Below are 20160 nucleotides of genomic sequence, written 5' to 3' on the forward strand. Positions count from 1 at the left end.
GGTAATAGATATCGAGAGCACACTGGGTGTGCATCAGGCCTGTGCTTCACAGAATCCCTCAAAACTATTCTCTTCCTTACTTGATAAGTGGAAAAAAACAAACAAACAAAACAACAACAGACACACACAGAAGCTGAGCCAGCAAAAGCAACTTTCCACAATTACACAACTAGCAGGTGGTAGGGGTAGGATTTAAACTCAAACTATCTGCCTCCAGAGCTCATTCACTCATTCCTGTAATCAACAGGTGCTGAACATCGGTGGAGCGGTGGGGATGCCCGGTGGAGAATGGACTGTGGGTTAAGACCCCTTCAGCACTCCACACACAGAGTCCCGCTAGGTTGGGTGTGAACATTTATAATTATATTCAATTACTTACACAATTAAAGTGACTCTACAGTTGGCTGCTGTAATAAAATGGCATTTATATGTTAGCAAAGAACATTTCTAAAGTAAAAATCCTGTTGCTGGAATCCTGTTGGCAGACTAGACATCAATCAGGAGATACTGGCTTGGGGCCTATTTAATCGTGCACCGTTTCCTGCTAACTCCCCGTCTCACTTCTACAGTTTGCTGGACAACCACCTGGAGACCAAGTCACATGGGGGCTTTGGCTGCCACTGTATTTCTGGGGAGCACTTATGGCTCCCCAGTCCTCCTGGCTCTAACCCATGGCCACGGGCAGCCAGCTACTGATATCTAGTTCTGACATATGTAGAAATACAATTAGATCTGCCCCTGCTCAAAACCAGCCTTGCCCTGGTAGAAGAGCAAAGCACAAATTAAAATCCGGAAAGAACAATAAGTAGACTATACAAGCGGCACCAGACTACAAAAACTTGGCACCATCAGAGGCCAAGTAACTGAGATGAAGTATTCCACAAGAATGTGAGGTCCTGAGGGGGGCGCTCTGATGCTGAGTGGGAGTGCAGCCACATGGAGGTAAATTCATGATGGATTTGTAAAGCTTTCATTGGAACAGAAGTCGTCAGCAAACTCTCCAACTTAGTGTCCAGGGAGTATGTAAAGCTGTCTTTAAAATTCTTCAGTTAATCTCACATAAAGGGCACTATCACTGCAAATATTCATTTTAAATGCCAATTATAAGTTATTCTCCAGCTTTCAAATTCAGTTTTAATGAGGATGGTGGGTGGAGAAAAAAGAGAAACATTTTCATAAAGTTATCTTGCCACAGACATGAGATATGCTTTCTATTCTTCTTGCTTTTTTTGCCTGAGAACTATATTCTAAGGACAGAAGACAAGCAAAAGAAAAAGTAGGGCAAACATCCTAACAATTCCAGGTTTTATATTTGGGAAGGTAATGAACCACTGGACTAATTCAACTATTTACTCACACAAGGGAGCTGAAGGCAGCCCTTAGTCTACCCACTGGCAGCCAGTAAAATAAACTCTAGCTCTCTTGTATTTCCATCGGGTACACGTGGACTTCAGGTATCCAGTGTATGTTAGCGTAGCCCATATTTGAGATACAATGTAGCAAATATAATCATGGATAGGAAATTATGGTGTTAGAAAGGAGAGCTTGGGATCCATGGATCTGACATGCAGCTGGGTGAGAAGAGAAATGACATCCAAATTTACCTGACAGTTGGGCAGTCTTGCCTCCCGGCTAGTTGTGAGCACTGTGGCGGTACGGAGGCAGCAGGCTGCTGACAATCTACAAGAAACTGATAAATTAGACATGTATACAAAGAGATGACGGAGCATCGTGTTAGTAACAGTAACTAAAGCAGTTGCCTGAGAGATTTAGTGAGGAATGTGCATTCTCATTGAAACATCTGGATTAAGCTTTGTTCCCCCCTGAATGATGCCAATAGAAAAGACAAGATGTTTTTCTTATTTAAATACAGTATTAAAAAATTAGTGACACAATTAGTCTCACAATTAATCTCACAATTAGTGAGATTTCTCAAGTACTTTTGAACATATGTGGCCATTCATATTTGGTATCTGGACACATCTAAAAATAAGGGACCTATTAATATAATGAAAGATCTTCAAGTTCTGAACTTGATGGTAGTTGCATGTTTTGCACCTAGGTCTGCTTTTCCAAAATGGGATACATTCAGATAACTGCCTTTATTGTCAGAACACATGGGCATATTGTCAATCCCATAGGTACATTGAGAAAAGCATGCAATACAATATTTTCCATAATTAAGAAGATATCAGAGAAAGGAGTCATCTTTACAGTTTTCTGATAATGTTATTAATCAAAAGCAAGAACTGCTAGCCGAAATATTAGAATGTTCATTACAATAGCTAATTGCTAGTAACTTGGACTGATAGAGAAAGATAACATGAATGGGGGAATCACTTTTGTTATATTTTTGCCATTTTAAAGTCACATAATATTACTCACACTAGGTTGGCAAAATGCTAGCTAGTGAAACTCCATGTGTTAGCTGATCAGTTATGTTAATCATCTACTCCCACCATGTACTGGGTGTTCTAAAATAATCAAAGAATAGTCTGTTTATTAGCACCAGACTGACTGTCACCTGAGAAGTTAGTTAGACATGCATGTGTCATATTTCTGCAAAAAGATTTTGCAAAAAAGTCAAAATTAGAGTTAGACTTGAAAATTCAATTATTCTCAAATAATTGCAGCATGTCCTTTTGCTAACTGCTTAGACCATGGATTTGCTTAGCAAACCTCTTTCCTTATACGTTATAAAGATAATATTTAAGCCAAATTATAAAATCATGATTTATAGTCTTGAATTATTGAGGCTTCACTGAAATTTCCATTTACAGGCTTGTGTCTAAGTATCACTTGTTCTAAAGCCAGTATGTTCTCAATACAGCAAAACCTGCTTATATAATTCCAGAATACCAAAATTTGTGAAAACTGCTGATGCTTTTGCTTACAACATTGAAACCACACTAAAGCTGTCTGTGATGCTAAGTAGACAGGCCTGATTTGAGTTCATTCAAGGGAACATCATTACTGAAGGGAGCCTTTCACAGGTGGTCTTTGTTGCAGAATAGCTTATTAATTATTGCTTACTAATAAGAATGAGATCTGATTCTCACTGAGTAGCTTGTGTTCAGATTATCATAGTTAGTAAAAGTCTTTCAAATGTAACAAATATTTCCATTTTCTCCACTTTGGAGAATTATTTTTTCTTTCCTTTAACTTTGTCTTCTCATTTTGCAGCTTGATTAACTCAATGATTCCCTTTTGTAGAAACTCAGAGTCTTAAAGGATGAATTCCTTCATGCTCCTTTTATCTTTTCCAACAGCTTTCTGATCTAAGTGATAATTTAGGGATGTCTTGGGCTAATTCAGATAATGATTTTGATACGATCAGCAGTTTTAAGTTAACCAGGAGAATGCTGCCCTCCTATGGTGTATTTGGGTAAATACAATGGATGGAAATGAAAGTGAACACTGGGAAAACCACTCTGGAATTTGGCCCTATGTCTTCCATTTCCAGGGAGGTAAAGCTCTTCTTTTAAAAAATTTTGGCCTCTGTGGAATGACAAGCCTTAGAATTAATTTGAGCGTTTACATGGTCTAATTTTTTTCCTATTTCTCCCTTACAATAGAAATATTTTTTGCTAAGGTAGTTACAAATTATTATTCATTCAAAATATGCTCTGTGATAAAATTTAGCAAGCAGATGAGCAGGACCACAGTGTATTCCCTTAATGAATTGTTTAATAAGTGGTGGATATTCCTTACACTTGTAGTGAGTATCAGTTTTTTCTACTTCAGTAGCAACATCACCTCTGGGCTCATTATCATTACTACTTTGCACTTGTTATTTATAAGTACTTAGCAAGTGTTGTCCTTAAAGGTTAAAAAGCAAATTCCACAAATAATATGGTGATAGATGGAAAAATAAAATTTGAAAAACAGCCATATTGCTCTGACTTGCCTTCTAAAACTTTCTTCTCAGGACACCTGGGTGGTTCAGTCGGTTGAGCGTCTGACTTCAGCTCAGGTCATGATCTCATGGCTCATGGGTTCGAGCCCCGCATTGGGCTCTGTGCTGACAGTTCAGAACCTAGAGCCTGCTTCCAATTCTGCCTCCATCTCTCTCTGCCCCTCCCCCACTTGTGCACTGTCTCTTTCTCTTTCTCAAATATAAATAAGCATTAAAAAAATTTTTTTTAAAACTCTCTTATTGGGTTGACAGCCTTCCAGTTACATATACATCTAGCCCAGCTGAACAGTGGGATGTGTACTAGCATGTACTTTGTAAAATGAAGTGGGTGGGTTGGGGACTGGGAAAATCCCTTTACTTTTGAGGGCATAAAATATGACAATTATGTGACTCACGCAGGATATATTAAAGTACTCCAGGAGTCACTACTGTCACCTGAGCTCATCACAACCATTCAACAATCAAGTTACTAAACTCTGAGTATGTGTTCAAATCTGTTAGGCATTGGGGACAAAAGGAAAACAGAGAAGATATGGTCCCTGGCCCATTGGGTAAAACAAGCATATTCAACCAGCAATTACAGTAAGTGTCATGATGCCGGTGGTGATGGTGATGGTGATGATGATGATGGTGATGATGATAACCACCCAGCACTTATTCATTGCTTACCATGTGCCAGGCACTGGGTAGGCACCTAACATGCATGCTCTCCTGTAATCCTGTTTTATTAATCACAGTTGATGGATGAGGAAAGGAGGACTTAGGTTAAGTAACTAGCCAAAGTCCACCAAGAGGTGGAGCTGGATTTGAATCCAGGATTGTATAAGCCAAAGGCTGAATTGCATTTGCACACAAATCAGTGCATTGCTTTCCAGGATAGGAAAATGTAGGAATCTCAGAGCAGAAATACTTAACTGAGTCTAAATGGTCAGAAAATGCTTCCTGGAGGTTGTAACATCTAGGCTGATGCCTAAAATGATGAGTTAGACAAAGCACTTCTTAGCAACTATAAATGGTTTATGGTGTCTACTAATAGTAATAAAATCTTTTATCACAAAATTAAAGTATTTGAAATGTTCAGAACTGAACTAGACAACACTGTATGTTCATAAGGTCACAGGCCTGAGACACGTCATAGCATATTCAAGAGATTGTTAGTACCTCAAGGGCAGATGAATAAGGGATATTATAGCTTAAAGCATTGACAGATCTATACTGGTATACACATAAAGACTACCCTTGTATGACATTCCTCCATAAACAAAGCTGACTAGAAAGGAAGTTAAAAAAAAAAAAGGAAGGAGAAAGAAGAAAGGAAATTATTCGCTGAATCAACATGATGTAATTTCTCTTAGGAACTTTATATTAGTTATCTGTTTTAAGTCTTAGCAACACTCTGGAGGTATTATTTTCACTATTCCTGCCATAAGAAAATAAGTATTTTTGATATATGGGAACGGTATCAGAATCTCATATACCCTGAGGCTATTTTTTTCCTTTAACATTTTTCATGCACTAGCAACAAATACAGAACTGACATCATAGTAGGTGTTCCACAAACATTCACTGATTAAATTAATACACGATCACCATATATATTAACTTGCTCACCGTCACACAGGTAGAAAGTGGCAGAGCAAGTATTTAAAACAGGCAGACTTTTCTGATGCTGAGGCCTATTTTCTACTCACGACTCTGATTGTTTCTCAAATTGACACTAGCTACCTCTAGAAAATATCGGGGTCATAGAGTCAAAGAAACATAAATAAGAACTTCACCAGGGACACCTGGATGGCTCAGTCGGTTAAGTGGCCGACTTTGGCTCAGGTCCTGGTCTCTTGGTTTGTGAGTTCGAGCCCCTTGTTAGGTTCTGTGCTGACAGCTTGGAGCCTGGAGCCTGCTTCAGATCCTGTGTCTCCTTCTCTCTCTGCCCCTCCCTCACTCATGCTCTCTCTCTCCCTCTCTCTCTCTCTCCCTCTGTCTCTCAAAAATAAATTCACATTAAAAAAAAAGTTAAAAAAAATAAGAACTTCACCAGATAGTTGACATAGTAATTTGAAGGCAACCAATTCCCTCAAAACACAAAGCAAGATCAAGGGTGCAAGAATGGAGATAATATGCAATTTCTGTAAATTAACGATTAGGGAGAGAAAGTCTGGTTATAGGGTTTTCCTCTCTGGCTTCTATTACTTTTAAACTTCCTAATGCAACTTAGAAATATGAACAAATTTTTTAAAAAGTCAATGCCTTAGAAGGTCCCATGAGCCTCCTGGTGGCTGTTAGGGGAGAGAGGGAGAGCCTCTGTGTTTTGGCTCCACACTGGGCTCAGCAGGCAGTGGTGAGAGGGTGAGGACCCTGCGGCTGCAGGGACAGCTTCCTTGGTGCCAGATGCTCTGCGGGAAGCCTAGCAGCAGCTCTTTGTGGCAAATGGTCCCCTACAGAGTGGCCAGCCTTCCCCACCCCTGGGGTTCCAGACCTGAGAACTGATGCATCCCTATCGTTTCATGAGCTCTTATTTTCCATACCGCATCTCCTTCCCTTATGACCACAGACTCCGCCAGGTGCTACACATCTTCCTATGAAAATTCCCTGTCCCCTGAGGTTTCCTCGGGCCAAATAATGCAAATTCCTCTTCACAGGACCCAATTTTGACTTCCCTCACTCGCCTCCTTGCTCTCTGACCATGTTCCAGTTTATGCAACAATCTTCTAAAAGTGAGGTGTTCAGAAAGGAAATCCTGTGGGATAAGATGTGATTGGCGGGGTGGGCTGGCAGTCTTGCCTCATTTGAGATACCCTGATTCTATTCAAAGAGCAGAAGCCTGCATGGATTTTTTTTTTTTTTTTTTTTCCCAGCAGATGTGTCACACTGTTTCATATGAGCTCACTTTGCCTACAGAGGGTGCCATCCAGTTATGCTTCCTCCAACTTGTACTTGGGGTGTCTGGAATCCCAATGCGATATTTCATGTGCTTTTTAAAAAAGTTTTATTTAAGTGAGTTCTACATAGGGCTTGAATTCATGACCCTGAGATGAATCAGTTGCACACTCCTCCGACTGAGCCGGCCAAGTGCCCTTCACATACTTTTAATTTTATGTTTATCTCCAGTACGTCTCACCTTTTTCTACCTGATGCATCTTTTAGATCCTATTCTGTCATCTAGTATAGTAACGTCCTCTCCCTGTTATTTCTCCCTCAAATTAGAAAATGTGATATTCATGACCTTGATATCTTCATTTTTATCCAAGATTAGTAACCAATAATGGGGTCAGGCTAAGTAGAGACCTTATGTCATGAATACCAATCTATGAATTTGGGCCCTTTGAAGATGTCTTTCAACCAGTTACGGACCTAAACAATTACATCATCTAGAATTTTTCTATCCTAAAAAACATTATAAAATACCTGGTCAGTTGTTTGCCAAAATTCAGGTATATTATATTACCACTCTTCCTGATCTTACAAGATAGAGAATGAAAATAAGTCTAGCATAAGTCATTCTTGATGAACTCATGCTGGCTGTTAGTGATCCCTGTTCTATACTGAGCATATGAAACCCATCAGCTTCCAGAAATTTCCCTAGAATCAGCCTCAAGGTTGTTGGTCTACAGATCAGAGAAATATCTTTCTTTTCCATTATATAAAAATTCTATTTCCACATTTCTTTCTCTGACTCATCTAGGAACTCACCTTCTCACTTCCATATTCTCCCTGAGCACATTTTCCTCATCTTTCATAAGACCATGATATTTTTAGCATCTTTCCTCTGACAAGAAAAGTGGGAAGGAATAGTATGTGTGCTTTCCTTTTTTTTCCCCTTCTCATTTACAAATGGCAACTCACATACTTCAAAAATGGCAGGGAAAATGAAAATCATGATACAAATGCAAACATGCCTCTTGGTGAGACAGTTAATCACTTTGTCTACTTGATGTACTATTTCCAAGACTGTTAAAGAAAGATGGGCTCAGTAATTAAATTTACCCACTTAAACAACTGCTGTCATAAATAATGATATTACTGTTATTTTCAAATGGATATCACTTTGGAACAAAAATCTTACCTACTTGGAGTAAATGGTCAATATTCATTAAGGACCTTTCAATGAGGACAGATGATTAACAGTAGAAAAAAAATGTTTAACGATGAAAGTTATTAAACAGAAGGTCAACAGAGATAGTTACAGATTGTCCTAAAATAGCTCCTTAGTTAATGATCAAAACATAGAGACATCCTCTTTTGTGCCCTTATGAGAGATGAAAGGATATCCCTCGTTCTTCTTTCCACACACCTGGCCATATGCTTCCAAACTAGTCACTAATTGGGATTTGGGCCATGACAGAAAAGGAAGAGTAGGCAGAAGGAATGCAGAAGGAAGAGGAAAGGATGAGAAATAATGGTAACATGGAACATTCAGTAAGTACTGTGTATTTGCAGACATTAGGCTAAGCATTTTGCATGCAACAGTTCTTTAATCCCTAAAAAAACTTAAAAGAGATTGGATTTATTTTTATTTTGCAAACAAGAAACTGAGGCCTAGGGAGGTTAAGGAGTTTGTGCATGGGTACCTTCCGTAAGATTTTTATAGTGAACAAAAGCTTTTTTGGGCTCACAAAACTCAGTTGAGTTTGGTTGTCATGATCCTCATTTTAGATATCAGGACGCTGAGGATCAGAAAGGTTCAAGTGATGTTCTTTGCACCCTTGCAGAGGGAAGCACAGTGAGAACACAAGCCCAGTGGAATGCCACATGGATCTGTAATGGACTAAATTTTGTCACCCCAAATTCATATGTTGGAAGCCCTACCACTACCTCAGAATGTAACTACTGTATATTTGGAAACAGGATCTTTAAAGAGGTCATTAAGTGAAAATGCTGCTGTGTTAGGGTCAGCTCTAATCCAATCTGATTGATGGCCTTATGAAGAGAAGGGATTGGGAGACAGAGAACACAGAGACACCAGGGATGGGCTCACACAGGCCATGTGAAGAGAAGGTGGCCATCTACATGCCAGGGGGAGAGGCCTCCAGAGAAACAAATCCTGCCCAACCTTGATCTTGGCCTTCTAGCTTCCAGAACGATGAATAAATAAATGTATATTGTGTAAGCCCCTCAGTCTATGGTGTTTTGTTATGGTAGCCCGAGCAAACTAATATGGAGCCTCTGTAGTTGCTCCAAAGTGGAAGCAGTTAGCACCCCTACTCTTCTCTCTTACTCTGTCACCAGTACTTCTCTAGTCTAAGTAAACTGAGAACTTAAACTTTTCCAAACTCTAAACAGTCTAAGAGTTGGGACAAATAAATAAGGTGTAATTCAAGGAAACTCAGGGAAAAAGACATATACAAAAGGCCAGAAGCACAAATTCTAAATGAACATCTGTACTCGAATTTCTGCAGACTTTCTTCTTAGCAAAAAAGCATTTTAAATGCCAAAGTGGTCAAATCAGTGGTATTGGCGAAAACTAAACCGATGACAGAATATGATATCTGAGTATTTTCTAGAATACAAGTTTCTAGAAAAATTGCATAATTATTAAAGAAAAGCCTCCCAAACACAGGAATTCTGGATATTTGCAGATAACAGCACAAAGATGCTCCTCATGATTAGTTACTGTCATACTTATGCCTACAGCCAGGTCTTAAGTGAGGGCCTTACACAACAATCCTTGGGGATGGATAATGGGTAAATCATGATAATTTACTTCCATCTGCCAATGATATTCTGCAGCAATTCTGTGGTCTCCTTGCCTTCCTCTTCATTCTCCATTCTCTCTCCCCTGTGCTCCTCAACTTTCCTCCATTTCAGCATGAGATTTAAAGTCCATCAGAAAGACCTTTGTGGTTAGATCCTACTCCACCAAACAGTAGCTGAGGGACACCGAAGAAGTGACTTAACTGTTCTGAGCCTCAGTTTCTCTGTTAAGTGAGGACATTAAATACAACTTTGCAGACCAGGTGAGAGAATGTCTGTGAAAGCATATAGCCCAGGTCTATGGACAGGAATTGTCATTGATTACACATGAGGAACACCATGGGGAGAAGTCAAGGTGACCTTGAGGTTTTCAGCTTGAAGTAACTAAGTAAATGCCTTTGACAACAGTAAAATTTAAAAAGCCAAGATAGACCATATGATGAAATCATCTTGACAATGATTCTTTTGGGTTTGGTTTTTTTTTTTTTTTTTTTGCCCCTATCATTACATTCATCTGAAATGCTCTTCTCTTGGACCATTCAGAAATAACAAGTTTTGTTTTTATTCCTGACCACCCAGGGGGAAGCATTTGCTTCCCCTAAACTCCTTTTGTATACAGCTTTGACCACTGCTGTCCTTGAAGTATGTCTAATCTCCTTGGTCACTCTACGTGGTTCAGAGAGAGAGAACCCTGTCTTATCATTCTTATAATTCTTCGTTTCCCCACAATAGTTTGCTTGGGGATGCATGTGGTGAAAAAATCCTTGTTAATATACTGATTTCATCTTCCCTAAAGGATTCTTGGATTTGTTTCTTTATTAGTACTTCATTAATGCATTGTCTGATGGATCCACTTGAAGAGGGGAGAGTTTATAATTAGGCATTCCTGTCATCATCTTTCTAATGAAAGAAGTAAGAAAGAGGAAATACTATCTGATAGAGGTTTTAGAGCTAATTTAGTGATACTGGGTGATTAATTATTGTCCTTTGATAATTGTAAAACTTGGATGTATAAATCTTGAAAATAATTTTTAAGTGCCATTATTTAAAGTGTGCCAAATAACATCAATACTAAATTATTCCTCACTAAATCTACCAAATGATTAATAGTGTGTTAGTGAATTAACAGAAAAGTTCATGGAAAGAAGCATCAAAATACATTCTCCTAATAGTAACGGCTTGAACGCTTAAATAGTCCTATGGATGCCTATACACATAAACTGAAAAAAACAGACATACAGAATATTTAGGAAAAAAAAAGAAATATTTAAAGTAGAAACATTATATAAAGAAAAATAATAAGGAGAGCATGAAATAGAAACATTGACATAAATATAAACAGTAATTAAGAAAAGTTGAAATATTTGTAAAAGTCTAATGATGAACTTAAAGGTACATTGACACTAATAAAAATGGATAGCTGTGAATCAACTTTTAGCATTTTATAATCAAACACATAGAGTTGGCTATCTCATCCCTGTTTGCTAAACATACAACATATCCTGTTAATACATTAGTTTCTCTGAAAGTATCCACCGATAGGACAATAGCCTTATTTCTGACTACTCAGGAGTGTAATCTGCTAATTCATGTCACCAGACACTTCAGCCTTATCTTTCCATCAGTGTTTAACACAGCAAATTCCATGACATGTTTATACCCTTGATAGAAACAATCATTATTCATTAAAATTTTCCAGAGAACAGTAAAGACAGAATTGTTGAAATACATAGAAAAAATTCAATATAGACAATGCAAACATATGACCCGATAACATCTTTAAACTGGCTCCACCTTCATACAAATGACAACTGCATATAGTTTATCACATTTTGGTGACAAGCATTAAAATTGTCTTCAATGATGTAGAATCAGAGCATGACTTGCGAAGAAGAGGGAGCATCTTTAGACCTTTCAGTCATCATAGATTAAACAAAAACTTTCACCCAGCTTTCCATCTGCTGTCCTCATGGATATCATATAACTAGCTGATAAAACAAAGCAATATTCACAATCTGTTTTTTATTTCAAACCTTGCGAAAGAGAAATATAAAAATGCCCTGCAGTATAGTCAGCCTTCTGCTCCTGAACAATGTATAATGAAACCATGAACACATGTGTAATCAACTCCTACGGTGGGAAGGACAGAAGATAAAGGAGGGGAGGGGGATGAAATACAGTGGCACCAAGAGGTAAAAGTACATTTTGCTACCAGATTCTTACACCAATTAGACACCTTTTGGAAAACAGCCTTTTGTTCAGAAATGACCTTCCCAAGGACAATGTTAGCTGGCAGAGTTAACTCAAGGTGGTATGATGGGTCTGTTCTCATTCAGCAAAGTGAATAATAGCACGTAGCAGATGAAGACCAGCTATACCTTTGAAATGTCAGAATTAATTCATCACCAAAAAGACACAAGAGAGAAATAAGTTAAACAAACTACCACCGAAAACCCACCAAAAAGATCAATTTTAAAAATATATCCCGAAAAGAAAAATATATGAGACACCACTCAGTGAAATGTGTTTGATTTTCTTATTTAATGTTTTTTCATCATAAAAAAATCAACACTAGAAAATATTCTGAGAGGTTCAGGGCATCCTCTTCTGTAAAGCGATGGATCTGAAAATTATAGATGTTCACCAATGTCAGTTGTTTCTTGGCTTTTTTTCACTTTTCTTAGAAAAGAAGAAATACTGATGTAATCCATATTTTGGGGGGGAAACAATTCAGAAACCCCCAAACTAAACCAAGTGTTACAAAATGCACTATGTCCTCACAAGCAAATTAAATCCTAAGTATAACTCGGTTAAAGGAAAAGCAGTATCTTTCAATATTAAATATTTTTAAAATCCAGGTTTACAGAAGGTGCTTATTCATTTATCAAAGAATAAGGATTTACAATGACAAGCTTCCTAATGTAAAAGTATTTGACTTATGGAAACTTGTTTGAAGCAAAGCTACTCAAGAATAAATCTATTAAAGAAAATGAGGTTCACCTACAGGTTTATAGCCAACTTACCTCTTTTTGCTTTTGATGTCAAGTAGTGCATAAAAAGAGAAAAAAAATGTATGTTTAACTGATTCTGTGTCATTACATAACGGCTTATTCCATAAATACCTACTCAGAGTAAGCAACTAATCTATACTTGTTTTTTTTCTCTTTTTTTTTTTTTTAAATTTTTTTTAACGTTTATTTATTTTTGAGACAGAGAGAGACAGAGCATGAACAGGGGAGGGGCAGAGAGAGAGGGAGACACAGAATCGGAAGCAGGCTCCAGGCTCTGAGCCATCAGCCCAGAGCCTGACGCGGGGCTCGAACCCACGGACCGCGAGATCGTGACCTGAGCTGAAGTCGGACGCTTAACCGACTGAGCCACCCAGGTGCCCCTATACTTGTTTTTTTTAAGGACATATGAATGGAGGCGGAGCCGTGACTGTGGGCTGCCAGAAACCGGTGTGCAAGGTAAGCTAAACAGCATCCTCCCTGTGACATCTGTGCCAGTCTTGGGTGCCATTTGACCAGAGTACCAGGGATGGTACTCCCTCCTACTCTAAACTTGTAATTTCAGATCTTACCATCTAAGCTGATCATCGATTGATTCTATTTGGAGTCAGACATACCCTTATGTGTGATGAAGAATTGGAAGGCAAGGCCCAGTTTGGAGCAAAAAACAGACTAGATGAACAGCATCAGAGCAGCAAAAAAGTACTTCACGTGAGGAAAGTTTATCCCTTCAACTAAAAAAAGCAACAATTTCATATCCACTAAAAGTAGGTTTAGCTAAAATGACAGTCCTGTTTCTAAACCAGTATCCTGCAAAATAAACACACACATTTTCATATCAATCAATGCAAATATTTGAAATTAGAGTTGTTTCCTTTAACTATTTTAAGAGTAACAATCTGATCAGTCCGTTTCTTGAGAACCTTCACTGACTAATGCCATTACCTGAGCAGTCCCCCTGAAGGAGATCTGATTTATGGTCTGGACACATGAAAGTGACATAACCTATACACCAAAAAAGAAAAAGGAAATCTCCAGAGTCCAGTAATGAGCAAAACGGAAATGAACTTGGCTTTTACATGTACAGTTCCTAAAAACTTTGGATTTGTGATGTGGAGAGCATATTAATGACTGTTTCTTTTTGGCTAAGAGGTGACAATTAAAGGACCATAAAATTAAGAGTTATATGACATCTTTATGACTTTACTTTTTTTTAGAGTAAACAAGAGAAAGGAATAAAGTCAACTGTTTCGTGTTTTTCCTTTTTCCTCTCATACCTTTCAAGCACAATACACTGAGGAAACTGCCAAGAAAACCAAAGAAGCATCAATAGATGGTGGAAGAGAGGGGTGTGTAGAAGAAGGGACATACTGTTGCACAAAAGGAAAGCCAGGGTGGCTGGATGCTCCATTGTCATGTAATGATACCACCCACGGTCAATCTTTTCTGGTCGGTGAGCTGTACAAGTTTAATTACTAGGTCACTGTAAGTAGTCTGGGTGCAAGTGCTATGGAACCACCTTTTCACTACTTCATTTCAAGCAAGTGTAGTCTTCCCATGAGCATTACATCTACCCATTATTTGCACCATGCTCCCAGCAGAATTCAGGCTGCCCCTTCAGACGATGACCAACTTGCCCAGAGCTCAGGAGAGCCACTGAAGCCAGTGTGAGCACGTGGAAAGGTCTGTTCCCCAGCTATTTATTAATGCCTCCAGAGAGTTTGGTGATGGGCACCAAAGAAACATATCTGAATTAAATCAGTGGCCTCCATATCATGTGTAATAATCTAGGTATGCTTTTAGAAATTGAGTCCCATCAGTTTTGGGAAGGAAATCAAAGCATTAGCACACTGCAAGAATTCAGTGTGGGACACTGCTCTTTTCTGCCTTGTACAGTCAGTTCATAACACATAGACACTTCAGACTGTCAAACAAAAAAAGGTTGTTCTGTTTATTAAGATAATGGGAATATTCCTTTTTCTTGTTGGAAAGTGTACTACTTGTACTGAAATATTTTAATGTTTTTACTTGCAAGTCTATTTAGAAACATGGTTGTACACAAGCTCCAGTCCCGATCATGAAGGGAATAATGTGTACTCATAGAATCAGAGTCTCCAGAGTTGGGAGAAGCTCTGTCCATATATCATTATGAATGTAAAGGAGAGTCTACTGTTGTTAACCTCAAGATTGGCTTCACTGGAGACCCAATGTGGCTTTTTCTTATGTTTTCCTTAGAGTTCTTTGTAGATATAAAGCATCCCTTTGAAAGCTGAAGTTTGGATTTAACATCCCGGGAAATGTTTATAATCAGAGGGGTTTTGTTTTAAAATAACAGAGGTTGTTAAGTAGTTGCAGTGAGGGCAAACAGTAGAATACAATAGACTAGTGCCAACAGACAGGATTAAATAGTGGGAGCATAGCAAAGAAGAGGCTGATGGCTATTCTCCCCTGGAATCCAATGAAGGGGAGGTCCCAGCTGCCCAACAGAACAGAATACTAAAACTCTTCTTTTGCATAAGGAGCTTTGGGATATGAAGGCAAGGTGATGCCAGTGCTAGACAGTTGTAGCACCTGCTACCCACAAAGGATACCCAAGATACTAAAGGTTAGGTGCTGTAGGTAACTGATGTCAGGTTTGCAGAATAAAGGTTGTTCCCTGACTTGAGTTGGGAGCATGCACAGGTAGATCATAGAGAACGTGAGCAATTTTTAAATTCAGTATTTGGACTAGTTGGTCCTTTAGTGGCAGAGGCTGGTCAATTCAGTGAGTCGGAAGCAGGATCTCTAATCTAGAAACTTATCCTAGAGGTATACGTCTCCTTGATGTTTTCTATCTGCCTATTGATATTTTTTAGTGAGCTAGAAAGTGTCATTTGGGCAGAATCAGAAGAGGAAGGCAGTTATTGCCTGGAATGTCCTGTGTCTTTTGTGTGTCCCAGCCCATCTATGCCCCTCCATTATCCTTCTGAACTTAGCCAGTTTATGGAGGCCTCTATCTTTTTTTTTTCTTTTTTTAATGTTTACTTATTTTTGAGAGAGAGAGAGAGAGAGAGAGAGAGAGAGAGAGATGGAATGGGGGAGGGGCAGAGAGACAGAGGGAGACACAGAATCCAAAGCAGGCTCCAGGTTCTGAGTTATCTGCACAGAGCCTGACATGGGGTTCGAACTCACAAATCGCGAGCTCATGACCTAAGCTGAAGTGGAACGCTCAACTGACTGAGCCACCCAGGCGCCCCTGGAGGCCTCCATCTTTAGCACCACATGGCTGGACTCTAGTGGACACAAGTATGACCCTGACCACTTTTGCCCTGAATATGCAATAATTAGGGATATCAAAAAACTATATTTTCTTTCACTTAATGGATATATTGGGGAAGATTTTCATTTTTTCCTTGAAGAATTTAACAAGAAAATTTCAATTTCCGTGGGTTTAAAACTACATACTTATACTAAGATAGTCAACATGGAATAAAAAATATTGTCTAATCTAATATGTACATTCCTGCCACAATGTTGTTTTCCTGTGGATCCCTTCAGTAAATTTTTTATCACTGCTAATTTTGCTTACAATGCTCAGATTTTAAATATGGCATCTTTCAAGAAAATTTAAGCTCTGGATAGTATACCTCACAGAGGAGGGAGTAGGAAACAAAAACAAAAATAAAAATAAATTAAAATCCTCTGGTCGTCAGATGTTCCATTAAATACTGCATTATTTATTGAGTGGCTTTAGTACACACCATGAAATTATTTATTTAGTATTGTCTTTATCTTCTCTGTTATCCTGGACAAAAGGAAAATACAGGAGACCCACCTGGAAAGAGTTTTTTTTTGTGTTTTCAGTCTATATATGGTGTCATTAAATTCTGTCATTTAAAACTAGCAGGATGCATTATAAACATTTTCAATGTACTCCCTACTTAAATAAAATGGACTTTTTACAAGCTTGAATATACCAATTTTAGAAAAATTCAGTTGTGTTATTATTTTAAGAATATTTAAGACATATGGTTTCTTAGGATATACCTAAACAATATGAATTAAATTATAATACTGACAAAGATGCCTAGTAACAAATAAAGGAGAAGTATAAAGAAGAGTATACAAACATTTAATATGTACCTATCTAAAAGAGCATTGCCACCAATCAGGGACAAACAAAGCAGAATAAATCTGCAACACAAAACATTTGGCCCAATATCTCATTTTTAAATTTATTTAGAGAATGGGGGGAGGGGCAGAAGAAGAGGCAGAGTGAATTATCAAGCAGGCTCCATGCTTAGCATGGAGCCCAACACGGGGCTCCAAACCCACAACCCTGGGATCATGACTTCAGCTGAAATCAAGAGTTAGATGCTCAACTGACTGAGGCATCCAGGTGTCCCCTAGCATTTCATTTTAAAAGAAAACCTAAATATGTACCATCTTAAGTCTTATTTTAAAATTAGATGTTAGTGAGTAAAACTGAAGTTTCTGTGCAGAAATTATATGTAGTTAAAACTGTTGGTAAGTAAGAAGGCCTAGAACTACACTGTTCAATAAAGTACTACCAGCCAAATCTGGCTATTGAGCACTTGAAATATGACTAATTCAAACTGCAATGTATTCTAAGTACAAAATATAGGCTGAATTTCAAGGACCAAGAAGAACAGAACATAATATCTCACTAATATTTGCTTCTATTGACTGCATGTTGCAATGATAATAATATAGACACATTGTGTTAAATAAAACATATTGCTAAAATTAAGTTCACGTGTTTCTTTTTACTTTTTCTCATATGGCTACTAGATTAAAATTACACATCTAGTTCACACTATCTTACTATTGAATAGCTCTGGTCTAGGAGGTGAAACATCTGATGACTCCCATTTTATTGAATAGCAAGAAATATTTCTATTCTACACATGAAAACATTTTTAAGATTTTGTAAAGGGTTCAAGTATATCTTCCTTCTCCTCATTAACATCTGGTTAAAAATAAACAAAAAGATGAATATTGATATAAAGGAAGCCAAGATATATTAAGTGAAAAAAATAGCATGCATAACAATGTTTGTGGTTGTGCCAATGTTAATACATACATATATAATATATGTTTATGATTATATATGTACGTATTTATAGATATTCTCTTGTACATATAGAGAATGTTTCTGGAAGGACATGAGATGGAGGCTGGGAGAGAGCTACCTTCTATTTTATATTCTTTCGTACATTTTGAACTTTGGACCATCATTATCTATTGAAAATATACTTAAAAACTATTTTAAAAACATATAAAAAGGTGTAAGAGTAAAAAATAAGGAAAGCCTACATATTTATATGCAATCTTTTACTCTGTACTACTTGGATTCATAAACTTTGCCTCTAAAGTGGATATTTTCTTATAATTGCCTTGATTTTTAAGTACCCATATATAAAAACAACCAAATACAGGAACTTCAAGATTTTACATATATATATATATATATATATCACATTGTCTGAATTAAAACAAGAGAAGTGAAGACCCCACTTGAAAAGTTCCCAAATACAACTGTTATGCAGATTTTATTCTATTACCTACATTAAATCACATCTGAAATACACTATTTCTAATCTACACATCAGAAGAACTACATGTATAGATGATAAACCACAATAAAGCCAAATATTTTGAGATACCGTAGAAAATTTGGACTGATTATCAATTATCCACCAAACTGAGGGCCAACTATGTGCCACGAACAGTGCAAGATCTTGAAGAGTAAAAGATCAAGGAACAGGGTTCCTGCCCAAAATCTTATAGATTCATAGAGGAATCTGATTTAAGACACTGTGTCCATGCCACCTGTAGTGAGGCAGAGAGGAAGAGGAAGGCAATTCTATCTAGTGGATACAAGGGATCAGAAAAGTCTTCATAAGTTGTGTACATTTATGTACCCAATGGTAAAACTGGTGTATAGGATACATATAGGTTAAACACTTTGTAAGAGAAAATAAGAAAGGGGAAAAAGCTTAAAATTCTAAGATATTTTTATACGAAACTCGTTATCTAGACAAAAATCAAAACATTCAGCTAAATTAGAGAATACACAGGTATTTCTCTAACCAAACCAAATATAGAGCTATTGGGAAAAATAAGCTACATTGTTCAGTTTTCAATCGGGTATTTTTCAATTTTCAACTGGAATTTAATGAAGAGACACATCTCTCAGATGACATTCTTTTTTTTTCTTCCCTCAGATGGCATTCTTAACATTGCATATTCCAACTCAAGATCATTCATTCTATAGTAAAAGATTTCCTATAAAAATGGAATTGCTCCTTGAAAGAAATACTGAAAAGAAATGTGAGGGTGTCAGACATTTCCACTGTAAAATGAATCATGACTAACCCAGAAAAATAAAAATACTCCTGCAACATACATGATACACTGAAATTTGGAAATCTGAACCAATTTCTAATTGCATATTACATTGGGGCAAGACAGAAACATGTATTTTTCGACATGTGGTTGGTAACTTTCTGAATTGATATTTTTTGTTAAATATTTATTTTTGAGAGAGAGAGCGAGTGGGGGAAGGGCAGAGAGCGATGCAGAGAAGAGAATCCCAAGCAGGCTTTGCACTGTCAGTACAGAGCCTGATATGGGGCTCAGACTCACCAACTGTGACATCATGACCTGAACTGAGATCAAGAGTCAGACACTTAACCGACTGAGCCACCCAGGTGCCCCTGGATTGATATTTTTGATTTAACTTCTGTTTTGTCAGATTCAAAGTAAGGGCAACATGGACCAGCATCAGAAAACACCCAAGCTTTCATCTGTAAAGAAGAACTCTATAGAAGCTATGTTAAGAGAAAATACAAGCCCAAAAGATTACAAGTTTCTTTTTTTTTAAATTTTTTAAATGTTTATTTATTTTTGAGAAAGAAAGAGAGAAACAGAGTGTGAGCAGAGGAGGGGCAGAGAGAGAGAGGGACACAGATTCCGAAGCAGGCTGCAGGCTCCCAGCTGTCAGCACAGAGCCCTACTCGGGGCTCAAACTCATGAACTGGGAGATCATGACTGAAAGGGCGGGCCTACGCCGGCCAACTCCATCTTGTTCTGTGTCCTTCACCTTGACCACACCTCCTCCCCTTGAGTAACCCCCCCCTCACCTGCCTAACTCGGACCCTTCCCCAGCCAATCGGCTGAGGCCACAGCCATTACCTCACCAACTACCCCTAGGCCCCAATAAAACCTTTGTCCTTTTGAAACTCGCTCTGTCTCCCTGGTATCTCACCGCTGTGTCGGTGCAGGTAGGGGATTGAGCTCGAGCTAGCTCGAATAAAGGCTCTTTTGCTTTTACATCGGACTCGGCTCCCTAGTGGTCTTTGGGGATCACGAATTCTGGGCATAACAATGACCTGAGCTGAAGTTGGACGCTCAACCGACTGAGCCACCCAGGCGCCCCAAGGTTACAAGTTTCAACAGAATGCTGTTCACTCTGGCTATTTCAAGAATTAAATCCTGTTGGGGGCGGGAAGCATACTGATATGGGGAAAGGGAACTCACAAA

The 20160-nt window shown here is 38.1% G+C and overlaps 1 protein-coding gene across 4 annotated transcripts in view; it reads right to left on the reverse strand.

Annotated features, from left to right (window-relative positions):
* The window catches only part of BICD1 (BICD cargo adaptor 1), a 252161-nt gene that overhangs the window by 10090 nt on the left and 221911 nt on the right, over positions 1 to 20160 (reverse strand). For 2 of the 4 annotated variants that reach the window (XM_019452402.2, XM_019452399.2), the window contains one exon: positions 1605 to 1680. The exons of 1 other annotated variant lie outside the window; for it this stretch is intronic. In XM_019452402.2, the coding sequence (XP_019307947.2) occupies positions 1633 to 1680 (48 nt within the window). In that variant the 3' untranslated portion in view covers positions 1605 to 1632. Of the gene's footprint in view, positions 1 to 1604; positions 1691 to 20160 lie in introns of all 4 variants that reach the window. One more of the 4 variants, XM_019452400.2, reaches the window with a different exon arrangement.

This window comes from Panthera pardus, unplaced genomic scaffold (genome assembly GCF_024362965.1).
Source record: "Panthera pardus isolate Hobbes unplaced genomic scaffold, ASM2436296v1 HiC_scaffold_6, whole genome shotgun sequence".
Taxonomy (NCBI): Eukaryota; Metazoa; Chordata; class Mammalia; order Carnivora; family Felidae; genus Panthera; species Panthera pardus.